The sequence below is a fragment of the Microtus pennsylvanicus genome, chromosome 15 (genome assembly GCF_037038515.1).
Source record: "Microtus pennsylvanicus isolate mMicPen1 chromosome 15, mMicPen1.hap1, whole genome shotgun sequence".
NCBI classification, from domain to species: domain Eukaryota; kingdom Metazoa; phylum Chordata; class Mammalia; order Rodentia; family Cricetidae; genus Microtus; species Microtus pennsylvanicus.
Window position 1 is genome coordinate 24,561,025 of NC_134593.1, and position 15,215 is coordinate 24,576,239.

Sequence of the window (15,215 nt, forward strand, 5' to 3'; positions counted from 1 at the left end):
CTGAGCCTGGAATGTGGCCAGCGCCAGGGCCTGGAGGGGCTGAGGAAGCCACTCTTGGATGCAGAGAGGAGGGGGTACGCCAGAGAGATGCTTAGCCATGTAGTGCATGTGCCCAGGTTGAGGAGACTCAGGCTTAAGTTGAAATAGGAGCTAGGGCCAAACTATGCAGACCCATGAGGTAGGCTGAGCCATATGCCATCCCATAAAGGGAGACTGGTTGTTCTCAGTCTTCTAAGGAGGGAGGGTCAATGGATCTGCCTGTGGGACAGGGAGGGCTGGGACGTGGTCCTTGCTCTGCTCACCACTAAAAACCAGAGCAGCAGAACAAAGCTACTGCTTTGTTCCTGCGCCTCCAGATGTAGCTTCGGAGCTGGCTCCTTTAAGAGGCCCAGAACGGGGCTGGCTACAACAGGAAATGGAGAGATTGAAAAGCAATGGCACCTTAAGCCTGCCTGTGATCCTAGGGGTGAAGCCTTACTGGGTGGCCCTCTCCAAACATGGGCACTGGGCCACTGTGGTTGGGGGCTTGGGGACTCTAAAAGATCCCTTAGTGTGACCATGGCGCCCAGGGTCAGGTGACGGCAGAGGTTCTTCTGCTTGGGCTCTGGCACTAGGATCTCCCAGCTCCACGTCCCTTTGCAAAGTCTAAAAGGCAGAGCTGCAGATAGGGCTCTTGCCTGGAATGTGAGAGACTTCAGGTTTGATCCCCAAACTAGAAAACAAAAACAAACCCCTAAAAATGTATAAGGGAGGGTGCATAAAACACCTGTACCCACTTCAGCCCCTGCCCCTTAAATATTTGGATCCAAAGAAATCCCAGACAGCCTTTGTTCAGTTATACATTTTATTCTCTAATAGGTACAATACTAAAATAAACACAAATTAAAAAAAAGTTTTATTAAAACAAAACTGTACAAAAAAGCAGTATACTACATTTTAATTACAGAACAGTCTACTGTCCAAAAGGCACTAATCCAGAATAGGAGTACAATGAAACAGGACTCGTCGGAACTATTTAATCAATACAGTAGAGCCCTTGTTTCTTTGACCATTTACATCCAGAAACAAGGGCTTCTTGCTACAGTCATCATCACACATTGTTAGAATCCGAGTCCTACTGGGAAGGTGCAGTATCACTTCCTAGAGCAGGCTCCACCCGGGCCCAGGAGGGGCTGGGAGGACATGGGCGGGCACCCAAGCTTGTCTTGGCCTCCGATGGGTTGGTTCTGGCCATTACTGGCAGCCACTCTAACCCCTCTCCTGTTTAGCACCGGCAAAGTGGGTTCTGAGATGCTCCAGGTCAAGGGCAGGAGGTCAGGTGACAGCTCCGAGAGGGAGGCATCTGGTAACCCTGTCTAAAAAGGCAGCAGCTACCTGGAAGGGGTGCATGGCCCAGTGACAGCCAGGGGGCTTGGTGCTACGCCAGGCAGAGCCACCTGGGCAACAGACAGAAGTTCCCCTTGCTCCCTGGGTTTGAGTATCCAGTGGTCTTGTTTGGGAAGTTGGTTTCTAGAAGGGGAGTTTGCTTTCCAGAGACAAGTCAGAATGCCATGCCTAGCCTCAGGGTGCAGCTACTTCCCTCCCTCAGGGCCGCCTCATGACTCCCGAGGAGCACAATGGGAGTCAAGCCTGCTCCCTCTTTGGGTGGCCAAGACACCTCTCTGCACCCCAGCTTTATCATCACAGACTCCGGCCTAAGGAAGAAGGATACTGCAGCTTTCCAAACAGTGTCATACACAGAGAAGACAAAGACAGGCATCTGATGTTAACAAAAATAGTAACAAAGAAATGGGATCAAACCAAATCTCTTCTCACAGCGCCCTATACTACACCCTCCTTCTGCTTAGCAGAAAATTGTACGTACACAAAAATACAAATACACAATTTTGTAGAACAGTCTGGTTTTAATATATTTATATATATTTATATTTATACGAGTGGCAGGTTAGTTCATTATATAGAGCTTTTTGCACTTTTGGCTCATATGCAACAAGGCTTATAAATTCAGCTTTAGCTTTCATTCAGATTTTATAGCTTTTGAACAATTTTTTCACATTTAAAGCAGCATCCAATTTGCACTAGGAGTCTGTGGTGATTACGGAAAAGATGGGGTCAGGAGGTTATAGGGTGGGACGGTATACATTCCAGTGTGTGTGGCATGTAAGGAGGATTCCATGTGGACAGAGCTTGCCATGATGACCCCTTGAGGTAGACTGAACACCTTACAGCAGACTCAGACACAGGTGCAACACCCTCAGGGATACATGGCACACAAGATGGGGACAGAGACCAGAGGAGACACCAAAGGAAAACACAGAGACTAAGACATACAATGGCCAAGGCCAGGAGGGCGCTCTGCCCTCTTCCCCCACCATCCAACAGGATCCTACACAGCCACACTGAATGCCTGCGGGCAACCTCAAGACATCGGGTCCCTGGTGTCTGGTCCAAACATAGAAGCCTGCTTTCCACTTCCCAGCTGGCCGTGCCAGCTTGTTCCCAGCCCCACGGTGAGCTCCACCAGCTGTGCTCCAACAGGAGTGGCTGCCACTCCTCAGCACTCGGCTCTTCCTAGAATGTTCAAGTCCAGTCAGGGCCCAGAACCCTGACCCTCTTGCTCTGCCTCAGAGCTGTCCCCCCTCAGTCATGCGTTTGGTTGACATTCCTCAGTCTCACTGGGCCCAGCAGGTGCCCGAGGCCGTGGGTGCTGCATCTAGGGGAGTGGATAACAGCACCCCCGAGGGCAGCATGGTAGGCGTGCTCCACAGAGCCTCGTTCTCATCACCACTTGGCCACTCACCCACAGCTTTCCTTTCTCTAGGTGAGGCAGTTTTACTGGTAAGGTCTGCATGCCTGTTACATGCAGAGGACCAGTGTTTGCACTACCCCACTGTCTGAACAAAAGAAACCCCGGGTGTCTGTATATGGACTGTTCCCGTCCCACTCATCACCTGTGTTAGACAACAGAGCACAGCACAGTCACTAATCTGTCCTATCCCTCATGTAAATAAAGGCCTGAATCTAGTTTAGACTTGATTTTCAAAACGAAACAACGCTTTTTGAAAAATGCACATTGGGTCTTAATGCGACTCTACTGATGATGGCCTTTGGCTCCAGTACTCACGGTGGCAAAAGGGCACAGGTCTATCAGCAATGATCCCTGCCTATCAGCCGTCTGAGCTGGAATGTTCCCCCAGTGCTAACAGGCAGAAGCTGTCTCACGCCTGCTGCTTCACTCGGTAGCCGCTGAGCTAGACCTAGCTAAGTAGATTCCTTAAAACCCACCTAGGATTCGAGACCACAGTCACATCAACAGAAGGAACACAGGAGACAGTGACAAAGCCAGCCCTCTCCCCTCGCTTGCCCTTGTGACCATTCTGAAGGCAGAATGGCAGGGGCACTGGGTGGATGGGGGGTGCACGACACCCACCCTGAGGCTAGGTACACTGGTGGGCAGCACAGGGCACAGGCCAACTCTCGGCAGGTCCCAGAGGTTTGTAACTTGCTTAGGCACTTAACATAAATGAGAATTTTATCCTGGAAGGTACAGCAGACTCGACTCAACCATGACCATGGAGGAGAGGCTGAGCCCATGATCTTGGAGAAGGCTGTAGGCTCTTCCAGGGGAGGCAACTGCCACACTCCTGGCACCCTGTAGAGAGTGTCCTATCTTGCAGCCAGTGAAGTTATGTAGTGGCTCAGGGCCAGTCTGGCCACTGTGGTCCCTGATCTGCACCTCGAGAGATGCAGCTACCCTGACACTGTTCAGGGTCACTGTGAGAACCACCGAGAGAAGGGAGCTTTCATAGTGGTGTTGTGGGAGAACCAAAGAGCAGGAAGGAGAAAGCTTGCCAGAATGACCAGTGCTTGGAAGGAAAACTCTACCCACCCCGAGAACTTTGGTTTTGTTTTTCTGGTGCCCATTTTCAGAGATGCATGATGAGGTCCCCACAGATTTCAGTACAGTCAACATGGGCAGCAAGGCAAATGATAAAGGGATTGCTTTCTGAGAGCAGCCACGAGCACTCACTCCACTCAGCACACACGACTCCCACAGGCACCTCCCCGCCTGCAGACAGGGCCCAGGAAGCATAGCAGAGTGGCTGCTGTTTGTGTTCATAGAACTCTAATGCCATTTGGTTTTCTAGTCTAATGGCCTCAGTAAGCCATGGAGTGGACAGACAGCCTCACAGGTTTAGGCTGGGCTCTTAGTTCCAGTAAAGCAAAATGGGAGGGGTTTCTGGGCTTAGGAAGATACAAAACAAGACTGGAGAGATTTGACCTGGAAGCGCTGAGAAGCGGAATCCTGGAGGGAGCAACAAACCTTCAAACACAAGTCCCTGGGACTGGCCTCTGTCTTGAGCCCTGGGTAGGCATCAGGCACTGATTTTATTCCACAATTTCCATGGCACCTTTGGCCACCAACAGAGATGCAAAATCTTGATCATACCAAAATAAAAGGCACACATATTCTTTCTCTCCAAATCAAGGTGTTGGGGGCAGAACGAGGATAATGTTAAGACACCCCCCCACCCCCACACACTCTGGCCAGCTAGTGTAGTAATAAGGTGTCAGAAGCTCCAGGAGCTGGCCTGCTGGGTCCCTCAGCCTTGCTCCTCAAGTACTTTTCATTGTCTTGGGCTTTAAGGCTACCCATGATGTGACAAGAGATGGGAAGAGGACAGTGACCCAGCCAACTCTTGGAGAACCTACTTTTGTGAGAAAGAGCTAGAAAAGAAGGTGGGGAGAGGAGTGGAACAGGTCAACCTGAAGATCTCCCTTATTCGGTGCCTGACCAATACTAAGCCTCCACGTGATCCTGAGGCAGCTTGCTCTATTCCTGGATTCCAAATATTAAGAAGTTCTTATTCTAGGCCTAAATTTGGATGTCTTCAGGCATTTACTTATGGGGTGGTCAGTGTTGATGAGGAGCCAAGGTCATGGTAGCATGGCACTGATACCCAACACCAGAACCTTGGATTCCTCAATGCCCCTACCTCCCTTTCTTGTGGTAGAGGGACAGCAGGTTCGTGGGAGTGTTCACCACACACTTGGGAACTCAAGCATGATGCCCAAGTCCCAGGAGTTAAGTGCTGCAAGAACTGAAAAGAGCAGGCTTCAGGGCAGCCGCCGGCAAGTGGGGAGGGCTGGGCTAGCCCCATAGCAGGAGGCTGAAGAGAAGAGGACAACAGAAGTGTCCGTGGCACTGGGGTGACCCAGTGCTGCCAGAGAACAGCAGGCAGGTTGGCAGTGACCTCAGCAGAACAAGATGACACATTCCCCAAATGCCAGCATCTTCCGATTCTTATAATAATCATTTTTGGGATTAGCTTTTTTTTTTTTTTTTAAAAAAAAAAAGCTATTCAGAGGCAAATACTACCTACACTGTCCTTGACAACTAAGCCAGTTTTGCGTGTTAAGGTGGGGGTATCTGTGGGAATATAGGACTATATACCTTGGGTAGTGTGTTTTTAACCACTGGCCCCCTGGAGCACCCAAGCAGGTAACATTAGGGACTTCTAGTTGAATGCCAATTCTGGTCCCCCAAAGACTCTACGTACTGTTGTGTGTAGTACGTATTGTACAAATCACAAAATCAGCCCAAATAGTGACTTTTCAGAATCGAATCAGAAGGCTGAAACGTAGATAACTACTATCACTCAGCAGCTGGGGAAGTAAGACAGGGTTCAAAATCCACTGTCCTCAGCAAGGTCCCAAGGAGCGCACGTCTGACCTGTGCACATTTCACTGAAGGTATCTGGAGGAATCAAACCGAAGCATCGCCATGAACAGAATCTTTTCCGCACTCTCTGTGTGTCTGTGTGCTGAGGGAAGAGGGCGATCTAGACCTTTCTAGGCAAGTACTCGACTCCAGCCACTCCACACGACAGAGCTAAGACCAGCATCCTGGTTGACTAGTGTTCCGGTGAGAGGGGCACATTCTGTAGAAAGGGTGAAGACACACACACAGCTACTACCCACACCCGCAGTGTCCAGCCTGAGAAAGGACAGGGCTCATGGACTCCAACTAACCTCACCGGAGTCTTGAGCCTCACGGGCAGCAGAGAGCTTAGAAAAGGCCACTTAGCACTGGTAGCTGCTGGCATTCCTGTGGACCCTTCTGCTCCTCTAACTGAACCAAGGCTCCTGCAAAGGATGACTAGAAAGAAAAAAAAAAGCACAAACTAAGCATCAGCTGGAGGACTAGCAATTCCTGCAGTTCCTGGTCATGAGGACGCCACAGGCGCACAAGGAAAATAAACAAACTGGGGGGCTTCTGAAGGGCCAAGAACTCAGCACTGACAGAAGACGATCACTAGGAGGCGTGCAATAGCCAAACAAGCCTGACACCTGCTCCTAGGGCCTGAGCTCACACCTTCCTGTGTGTACCTGTTCTTGTCATGTTATCTGTTCTGAGCCTTATGGTCCCATAAGGAAACCACTACTCAACTCTGTAAACTCCCATGTGACACTTTCTGATGGTCATGGCTGTGGAAATAAGTTTCCAAGGAAAAGCCTAAAAGTATCACGAAGCCCAGTAAAGCAGCAGGTATCCCCAGGAGAGGTGCCCCAGCTACCGGCGAGAGGATGGAGACAGAGGCTCTGCGAGAGGCTGTCTCAGTTTGCAGACTAGTTTCTGGCCAAAGGAGAATAGGTTGAAACTGGACACGAGAGGTTTCAGAGAATTTCAAAGCCAGATGTAGGCAAAAAGCAGTCCATTCTGGACCGGATATGATTCCCAATCCTTTCTCACCCGGGTGAGCCATGAATCCTATGTCATTATTTTGGTTTACTGAGCTGTTGTTCTCAATGTTCTCGGGAGCATTAGTGCTCGAAGGGAACAAGGATGGGTGCTTTGCTATTCTCAATCACATAAAGGACAGAAATTCTCTTAATTGTGACCATGCCAATCTACATCCTGCTAAAACAGCTAATTACATGTCAGGAGGACACTCAGTCATTCGGAACAATTGCCATTATACTTTTATATATTCATTCTTCGCTCCCTTCTCAATTACCATGGTTACAGTTCGAAAAAAGACTCAGCCAAACCTTCATTTGATCACAGTACACCACCATGGATTTGTGAGTTAATTATGGCTGTATGGAGCCAGTCTTATTTAAAGAGAGAGAAGACGGACACGGAGTCAGGGGAGCTGGCCTCCTGGGTGTTCTAAGTGGGGCACCAAGTTCCTCAACAACAGTTCTCGGCCTGAAAACAGAAAGGGCTTGCAGCGAAGGAAGGCAGCAGAGTTCCCCTGCTCCTAGCAAGGGCTAGTGGTGAAGGGCGGGATGGTCTTGGGAGGGAACCCCACCAGTGGAAGATTTTTCACATCTCCCCCAAGAGGAACCAACTCCATTCAGTTCTGATGGATGTCAAGAAGGATAAAGCAGCTTTGGAGGACATCTGGGCCCTTGGTGATGAGATGACAGACAGCTGAAGGAACTTTCCCTCTTGGTTAAAGAAGAAAATCAGTGTTGTGGAGGTCTGGGTTGCTCAGATTACTAGCTGATTTTTCTGATTTTTTTTCTTAACAGCCCCCCCCCCCAATAGTGTAATGAAGTAGCTACAGAAACCTCTCAGTTCTCAAACTTCAGTTTCTAACAGCCCATAGATGGGCACAAGGCTTCATTTCTGAGCATCTGTCAGACCTGTATCTGCCGCAAGCATAATGTTTGCCCTTCAGTTTAGAAACAAATGGTTTTAAGAAAAGCCTTTTGGAACACACTCTGTAGGAGAGAAGCTTCTGCAACCAGAACACCAATCTGCCTTCGTACGTCAGTTCTCTAGTGCAATGAAGGCTCCTCTTAGAGTGACGGCCATCTCTGAAATGGAGGATGTGTGATGAAGGAGGATGTACAGGGCAGGGCTCCTGTTCTTAGCACAGGCTACCATGACAGCCTTAGAAAGCAGCTCGCCATGCATGGCTGCCTCCCTGGAAAGCCTCACGGTTGTCCAGGTGCTCACCATGACAGTCACAACACATGACAGTCACAACACATGCTACGGAGATGATTGCTAAAGGGTCTTCAGAGCTCTCGCTCAGGTCGCTAAATTTAGTATGGCTGATAACTGGTGGCCCAATCCCGAGTAAGCATACTTGTGCACACAAAGGAATGCTGTGCACGTGTAATTCCTACCCCTGCCCCAGTGCATCCCAATCCACTCCCACTCAAACACACGCACAGCAGAACTGGTCGATGCATCCAACCTTCACTTGGAGAATCGTAAAAAATGAGTTTGGCTCAGTACAGCTGTAAGTGGACTTGGCTGGCCTTAGAAGAGCCTCAGTGACTGCAGTAGTAAAACATAGCTGATAATGATAGCAATAGGGAGACATCACAGAGATGCACAGAGACTGATACACTGCAGGAGGCAGAGAGCCTCTGAGCACAAGACCACCGACCACAAGAAAAGTTATTGCCTAGGAACTTGGTGAGGCTCATGGGAAAAACTCAGGTTGTTCTTTGAACAAGAGGAAAAGAATATAAAAGAGTTGAGTTAAATGGGAATGTTTAGGATTTTTTGTTTGTTTGCTTCTCGAGACAGGGTCTCTCAGTAGCTATAAAGTCTGTCCTGGAACTTGATCTGTAGACCAGGCTGGTGGTGAACTCGCCTTCCAAGTGCTGGGATTAAAGGCATGAGCCACCACCGCCTGGGGAATGTTGCCCATAATCTCAGCACTCGGGAAGCAGAGGCTGGTGAGTCTCTGAGTTCTAGGCCAACTCTGGTCTACAGAGTGAGTTCTAGGACAGCCAGGGCTACACAGAGAAACCCTGTCTCGAAAACAATAAAAGGGGATGCAGTGAGTGATGCTGCTTCTAACCAAATCCTTTTTGGGATGAGAGAGAATAAAGATTTGAAGGAAACATTCTTAGAACAGACTAGAGAAGTCATTGTGGAAAGGGGATTATTCTCAGTGTAGACAAAGTGGCAAATGGAGTTTTGGCTACCCAAAAGAGGAAGGAGGGTTCGAGTCTGGAGGTGGACTAAGGCTACCCACTAAGCTTGTGATCAGACGAGAGAAAATGTCGCGTGAATTCCGCTCCAGACAGATGCAGTGCTGACACAAAATGGAAGGAGGGGATGGAGAGAGACGGAGTGTCCCGGTGGACTAGGGCCCTCTATCGCTGGTGCCTGATGACTGTGGCCAAGAAGAATTTAAAGCAAGAATTCCTAAAGCTACAGAGCTGAGATGACTGTATCACAGCTCTCTGTATTCTATCCCCACGAGGTGAAAATAAATCCAGGTATCTGCTCCTAAAAAACTAGGTGTGGCTGAATGATGAACCTCCCAGGAACTGGAGCTCTGGAGTGGGGTACAGGAGTCCAAACAGGCTTCCAGCTCACTCTTGTCTTTCCAAGGTCACGGAACCAAGGGGCTGTCTGCCTCCCCATCCCAGGTCCCTCCTCCTGTAGCCTGCCTTGTGTGGCTGTTGTGAACTGAGGGCACTGCACAGTCGCACACAGGAGAGCACTGTACTGCCCTTCCTGGCTATCCTCTGCTGCTGGCTGACTGTCTTTAGATAGGCAGGAATATCTTAAGATGGTCCTTTGTTAACAGGTCGTCATGTAAGGTACTAGAAGGTGAGAAGTTGCCTTCCTACCCAGCAATAGTAACTCAAAGTACCTGAAAAAAATAAAACCACAGCACACTCTCTGAATGCCTGCTCCCCTCCCTTCAACATCTTCATTGGTCAAGAAGGCACAACTCCTGACAGAGATCTCCGGGGCCACAGAAGTACAGGAGGAGGTAAGAGCAGAGACAGGCAAGCAAGAGCACAGCTCTTTTCCTTTCAGCTGGGAGGCTTAAGTTTCTAATTTGATTCCTAAAACCCGGAAAATCTTCAGGAAAGATTTACCACCCAAAGGAGGAGTGAATGTGGCAGCTCTGAGGCCATCCCGAGAGCTCAGGGACCGGGACACAAAAGTAGAACCCGGTGACCCCCAGGAAACCACCTGATAGTAGATTTGAACCTTGTTCCCAAAGAAGCAAATTCCCACTGTGGGTCAGAAAACGCAGGTTCGGTGTAAGGCTGTGAGTCTGTGGGCATGCGGCAGTTTCTCCAGCAGCAGGACCAGCCACTGTGGCAGCTGTGCCCTCCCAGGGCCACCACACTGTCACACAGAGCTGGAACTGCCTGCACCAGCCAGCTCTAGCCTCAGCCGTATCCCCTGCTGCATTCTTCTCTCTCAAAGGTCTTAGGACAACAGAAGGGTTTGCTTTTCTGTTGCAGTCAGAGTTCCCTTAGAAACTGGAGCTGTCGGAACAGCTGAAGTCTGTTCCCTTGGTTCCCTTGACAAGGCGAGCGAGAACAAATGACAAGAGCAATGGCACCATAAAGAAATCGTCAGTTACAATGACCTCATGGTAAATCATGGATGTGGCTCATCAGAAAAATATGGTTCCCCCTCCTGTTCATTCTGATTCAACTGAGAATGAGCAGACAAAACCCAAACACAATGGAAAGACACAATAGGTATATTCCTCTGAGTAAACAAAAGCAAAGAAAGACAATGCAATCTCCTAAGTGAAATAAAATAAATCAAATAAACCAAGGAAGATTCTAAATAGGTGTGGGGCGCTCGTTCCTGAGAATAAGAAATGCTACTCTTAAATTTGTGGGTTCAAGTACTACAGTAAGAGAAGATGGCTCCATTTTACTTCAGTTTTCGGAGCTGGGAAAAACACACGTTTCCCCTGAAATCCATAGACAGGAGCAGGACCAGGCCCTACCTAGTGCTCTTCAAAGTCTCAGACATAGGTGGGGTGGCATCCTCGGGCCCCTTAAAGACGACTCCTCACATCCATGTAACCAAGACTGACAGCTAAAGGGATCATCCAGTCAGAGCGTGCCCCAGTAAGACCAGCTAAGTGCTGTGGATACTGAGGATCCGCCAGCAAGAAGGGGAGAAGGAGGGTCAGTGTGCCCTCCTCTCTCAACAGCTCTGAAGTTAAACACATTTGGTGAAGGAGGAGCTAAGGAGACAGTACCTACTTTCTGTCTTAGAAATTGGTTCAGGTAATGGACAAAAAGACGGAAGCCCTGCTTAATGGCCCACTCCACACTGCCCTCCAAACAAGGCTTTGTCGGACACACAGAGGAGAGATGGGATGAGGCAGAAAACACTTAGCCTCTCTCAGACACACACTGTGCCAACACACTGAAGGCTGCTGCTTCTTGCCCACAGTGACAGTGTGTCATTTAATCAGGTTGCCAGGATCATTTTCATACAAGGCCAGCAGATGTAATTTCCTTTGATGCATGAATAGTTCATCATTTTGCTACTAGATGACAAGGTGATCACAGGGTGACTTTATAACATAAGTTCACTGTTTGGTATTTGGAGTTCTCAAAATGAAAAAAAGATTTATCAAATATAAATATCTTTAAAAAGTAACAAAAGTGCTACATATGTGATCAAGGAAAAAAATTCCATTAGTTACTGCCGCTTAAAGTAGATTAAACTACAAATATTACCACATCCATTATCAATATGGCTTCCAATTATTAAATAAATTGCCTATAGCAATATAGCTTTCACACCTCCACAAGGACGGAGTAATGGGAGCAGAGCAGACACATCCTGCTGCGCCCCACACTCAGGATGTAAGTGGTAAATGTCCCCTGCTTTTTCTGCCCCTAGCTAGGCAAGGATCTGCATCTGTGACAGTAGAGGCAGCACAGTCCCCAGGAGAGTTCTAGCAACCCTGGGAGGCTTCAGGTGATGGGTACAAAGCCTGACCTTTCACTCACTCGACCTCAGCTCTATCCTCAGAGACATGTTTGGTAGCAGGGAGGGGGCACCAAGGAGACAAAGCAACTTGCGTGGTATCTCCAGCACTCTCCCGGGAAGGCTGGCACCACGCTGTGGAATGTTTAGCGGCTCTGAGAACTGGGCTTAGCATCCATTTGACACTCAGCTCATGCTTTCCCCTATGCTCTCAAGCTGGGTTCTGCTTTTTCAGAACGTGGTTTTTTTTTTTTGTCTTTTTTCATTTTAGGATCGTGGTCCCAAAGGCAGAAGGCAGTATGTTATCTACTAAGTCACACAGCTTGCGAGAGGAAAGGATGTTTGTGTTGGCCATATTAACACTAACCAAGGTCTGAGCTCGGGATTCCAATGACGTTCTTAGCACAGCACCCAAAGAAGTATAGTCTAGTCACGCTGTGACTAGGAGGCACGGCTTATTGCAGCTGAAATCAATGACTCTCCGGCTGAGGCGGGGCTCTAGTGTTCCTTGCGCTCCGTGGATACTTCCTGGATGGTGTCTGTTGGTCCTGTGCCACTACCTCAGCTTGCATCCTGTCAGTCTTGGGGCAGGAACAGGGTACAGCCTAGTGTTACATGAATCTAAAGGTACCCAAGATTTTACACAGAGCCTACTACTTGAGAACTGAGGGTTATCTATATAACTGGAAGCACTTTCTTGGAATGCTAAGACGGAGCAGCAAGATTTCTTTAGCCTCAGGGGCTGGGAGAGGGACGTTTGGTTGGTTGGTTATTACTTACTGGGATTTTAATACTGAGAGAGTATATGCAAAGGCGGAGGGCACCATGCCATCTTCACAGAACAAGACCCTAACGGCTACCTGACATACAAGAAACTGTAAGTTATACTGTAAGAACACATGTTAAGGACCGAGGAAAGTCTGCTAAGGTGCTACGTCTAAACTAAGTAACTGTGTGATCCTCCCTGATCAGTCATCATCCAGGGCCTCTGTCTTGATCTCATTGGCTCCCTGCCGGGCCAATGCCAAGATAGTGTGGTTGACGGCTGCCATCTCCACAGCTAGTGAGATGGGATCTTGGTGGTCACTATGGCTCGTGCTGTCATCCTAGATGTGTAGAAATAAGAAATGAATGTTATTCGTTGGCTGGTAACAGTTCTCAAGCTCACAAAAAGGCATGCAGGGTGCCGTGCAGGGGACAGAAGCATCTGTGGAGGAAGCTGCCGAGTGCATCTCACGGTGGAGTGAATTGTATTTAAGTAGACACTGAATGGACATGGGTCCAGAGACTTCAAACTGGTTTTGTGACTCAACAAAAAGGATAAAAATTATTTGATTTGTTCTTTTTTGCACTGAGAATTAATTTATTCTATCAAAAAATTGCTAGTGGTGATCAAACCTGAAGTGATTAAAATAAATTAGTAATTTGGGTTTTTCTGTTTGCCACAGACACAACAGTAATCACTGAGCCCAAACTAGCGCACTCCTAAATCCACAAGGCTACTGAGTGGCTACTGGAATCCACGGTGTCACTGCTGAGACAAGTAAAGAAAACGCAGAAGAACAGACGTCTACACCTTACAAGTCAGGGAGGTCCTCAGTTACACAAGTCACAAGTGCAGCGTCCCATTTAGAGCTCAGTGAAGTTCTCCACCCTTCAGGCTACACACATTACACAGTAAAGCTGCTGAGAGGCTTAGTGGCACATGTCTGCAACCCCAGCACTCCCCAGCTGAGGCAGGAGACTGACTTCAAGTTCCAAAACCAAACCAAACCCAGGCAACAGAGAAAGGAAGTTGTGAACGAAGCTGTCCTTACTGGGTGTGTGCTGGGCACTGAAAGTGCTAACACAGAGAAGGGGTGTTTCTCACCTGTCACATCTTCAGGGGACTCTGTACCAAAGAGCTTTGGAAAGGGTAAGTCCCTTGGGGGAAAAAGCATAGGATGTGCTGCCCTCAGGGCATCTGCAAAAAAAGATGGAAATGATCCATCTATGTGGGTCAGCTGAAGAATGACAGGAAGGTTTTCGACAAGAAAGAAACAGAGCACTCTCCTGAGCCAAGGGTGGAGACGTGCTGGAGAAGCGACTCTCTTGGGGGTAGATGATCTTCTGGGACACATGGCTGCTACTCTTTCCTTCTGGCTTTTAGAGTTTAGCCTTTAGGACTGAAGAAGGAATCTGCAGAGACTCACGTGCCCCTCTGGAGTACTGGGGTACACAGAGGTAATGGAACACTGAGAGAATGAAGAGCACGGCAGACTGAGGGACAAGGAACCCACCAGAAGAAAGAGCAAATGCTTTCTTGCCAGAGTCTAGGGAAGGACTGTGTGTCCTCTGAACTTCTCAAATGGAAATGAAACTTAGATCCTATAGAGATTTTTAATGAAATCTGTCAACACGTTTGTGGGTGGGGGGAACTCCCCCACTTGTAGTGACTGACTTATTCCATGCAGTGGCTACAATTAAATACACTTTCCCCAGGCAATGCAGAACACAGCAGGATGAGGTGAGAGGACATGCAGGTATTGCATTTATGACAAGATGAGTGTGTCAATGTCCAGAGAGACTCTGGTTAACCCCTTCTCTGGGCATGAGAGTTCCCACTGTAATGGGGCTGGAGTGGGCGGAGCCTTCTGTTGTGCCCTGCATGGTCCATATGTAGGCACCACCACCGCTGCCCGCGTGCCCCTAAGTACTTCTCAAACACTGTGTGTGTGGTAAGTGGTTAACTTGCTTGTTTGGGTCAGATCCTCCTCTCTTCTTCTACCTTCTCTGCTTCTCTGCCTCCCTCTGAACTTCTTCCCTCCTCCTCCTCCCCATTGCGTGCTTGCCAAGTGTCCTGTTGTGTGACAATAAACCCATGGGGTGGATAGAGATTACTCACAGATTTAACAGGACAACAGAATCTTACCACATGAAAATCTAACTAGATCCAACTGCTCTCCCCACCTCCCCAGACGACCATACCCACGGACTTGAGTTACCATACTGCCCCACCACTCTGTAACCAGAAGCCTCAGCTCACCACCTACCTGCTCAGAGTAGTCGTTCCCGTCCACGTCATCACTGTTGGAGTGGCCTCCTGGACTCTGTACGTCTATCCCATGACTCTCCAGGATTGCTGCTTCTTCGAAAAAAGCAAATAGCTCCCTAAATTATCTGCTGCCTCATCACCATGGTTTTCACGGTGAGGAAGTCAGAACATAGTTAATCTGTTTCTAACTATCTGTAAATGGGAGAAATTCAACTCTGTGTAGCTCAGGGTAGAGGCCTGGCTTCTCTACACATTAAACTACCAACCTGGACTGTTGGGTATTCATAAAACTCCTGAAGTCAACAGCTGCCCTGGTGGGCTGTGCAAAGCAAATGAGAACTGGGTGGACCAGGAAGAAGCACATTCACAAATGAAATGCAACCGTACTTCCTGTGGTGTTGGGGATCAAAACCAGGTCCTTTCAGTCACCGTGCCACCCCAGCC

The 15,215-nt window shown here is 48.6% G+C and overlaps 1 protein-coding gene across 15 annotated transcripts in view; it reads right to left on the minus strand.

Annotated features, from left to right (window-relative positions):
• Positions 1 to 872: 872 nt before the first annotated feature.
• The window catches only part of Hmbox1 (homeobox containing 1), a 134,746-nt gene continuing 120,403 nt past the window's right edge, over positions 873 to 15,215 (minus strand). For 2 of the 15 annotated variants that reach the window (XR_012907973.1, XR_012907974.1), the window contains exons 9-11: positions 14,770 to 14,864; positions 13,608 to 14,576; positions 12,760 to 12,843 (exon numbers count right to left, since the gene is read on the minus strand). Coding sequence is in view for 12 of the 15 variants with exons in the window: in XM_075949813.1 (XP_075805928.1) it covers positions 12,706 to 12,843; positions 14,505 to 14,576; positions 14,770 to 14,864 (305 nt within the window). In the remaining 3 variants the exon portion in view is untranslated. Of the gene's footprint in view, positions 12,844 to 13,607; positions 14,577 to 14,769; positions 14,865 to 15,215 lie in introns of those variants that run through there. The other 13 variants (XM_075949815.1, XM_075949814.1, XM_075949821.1 and 10 more) reach the window with 13 other exon arrangements.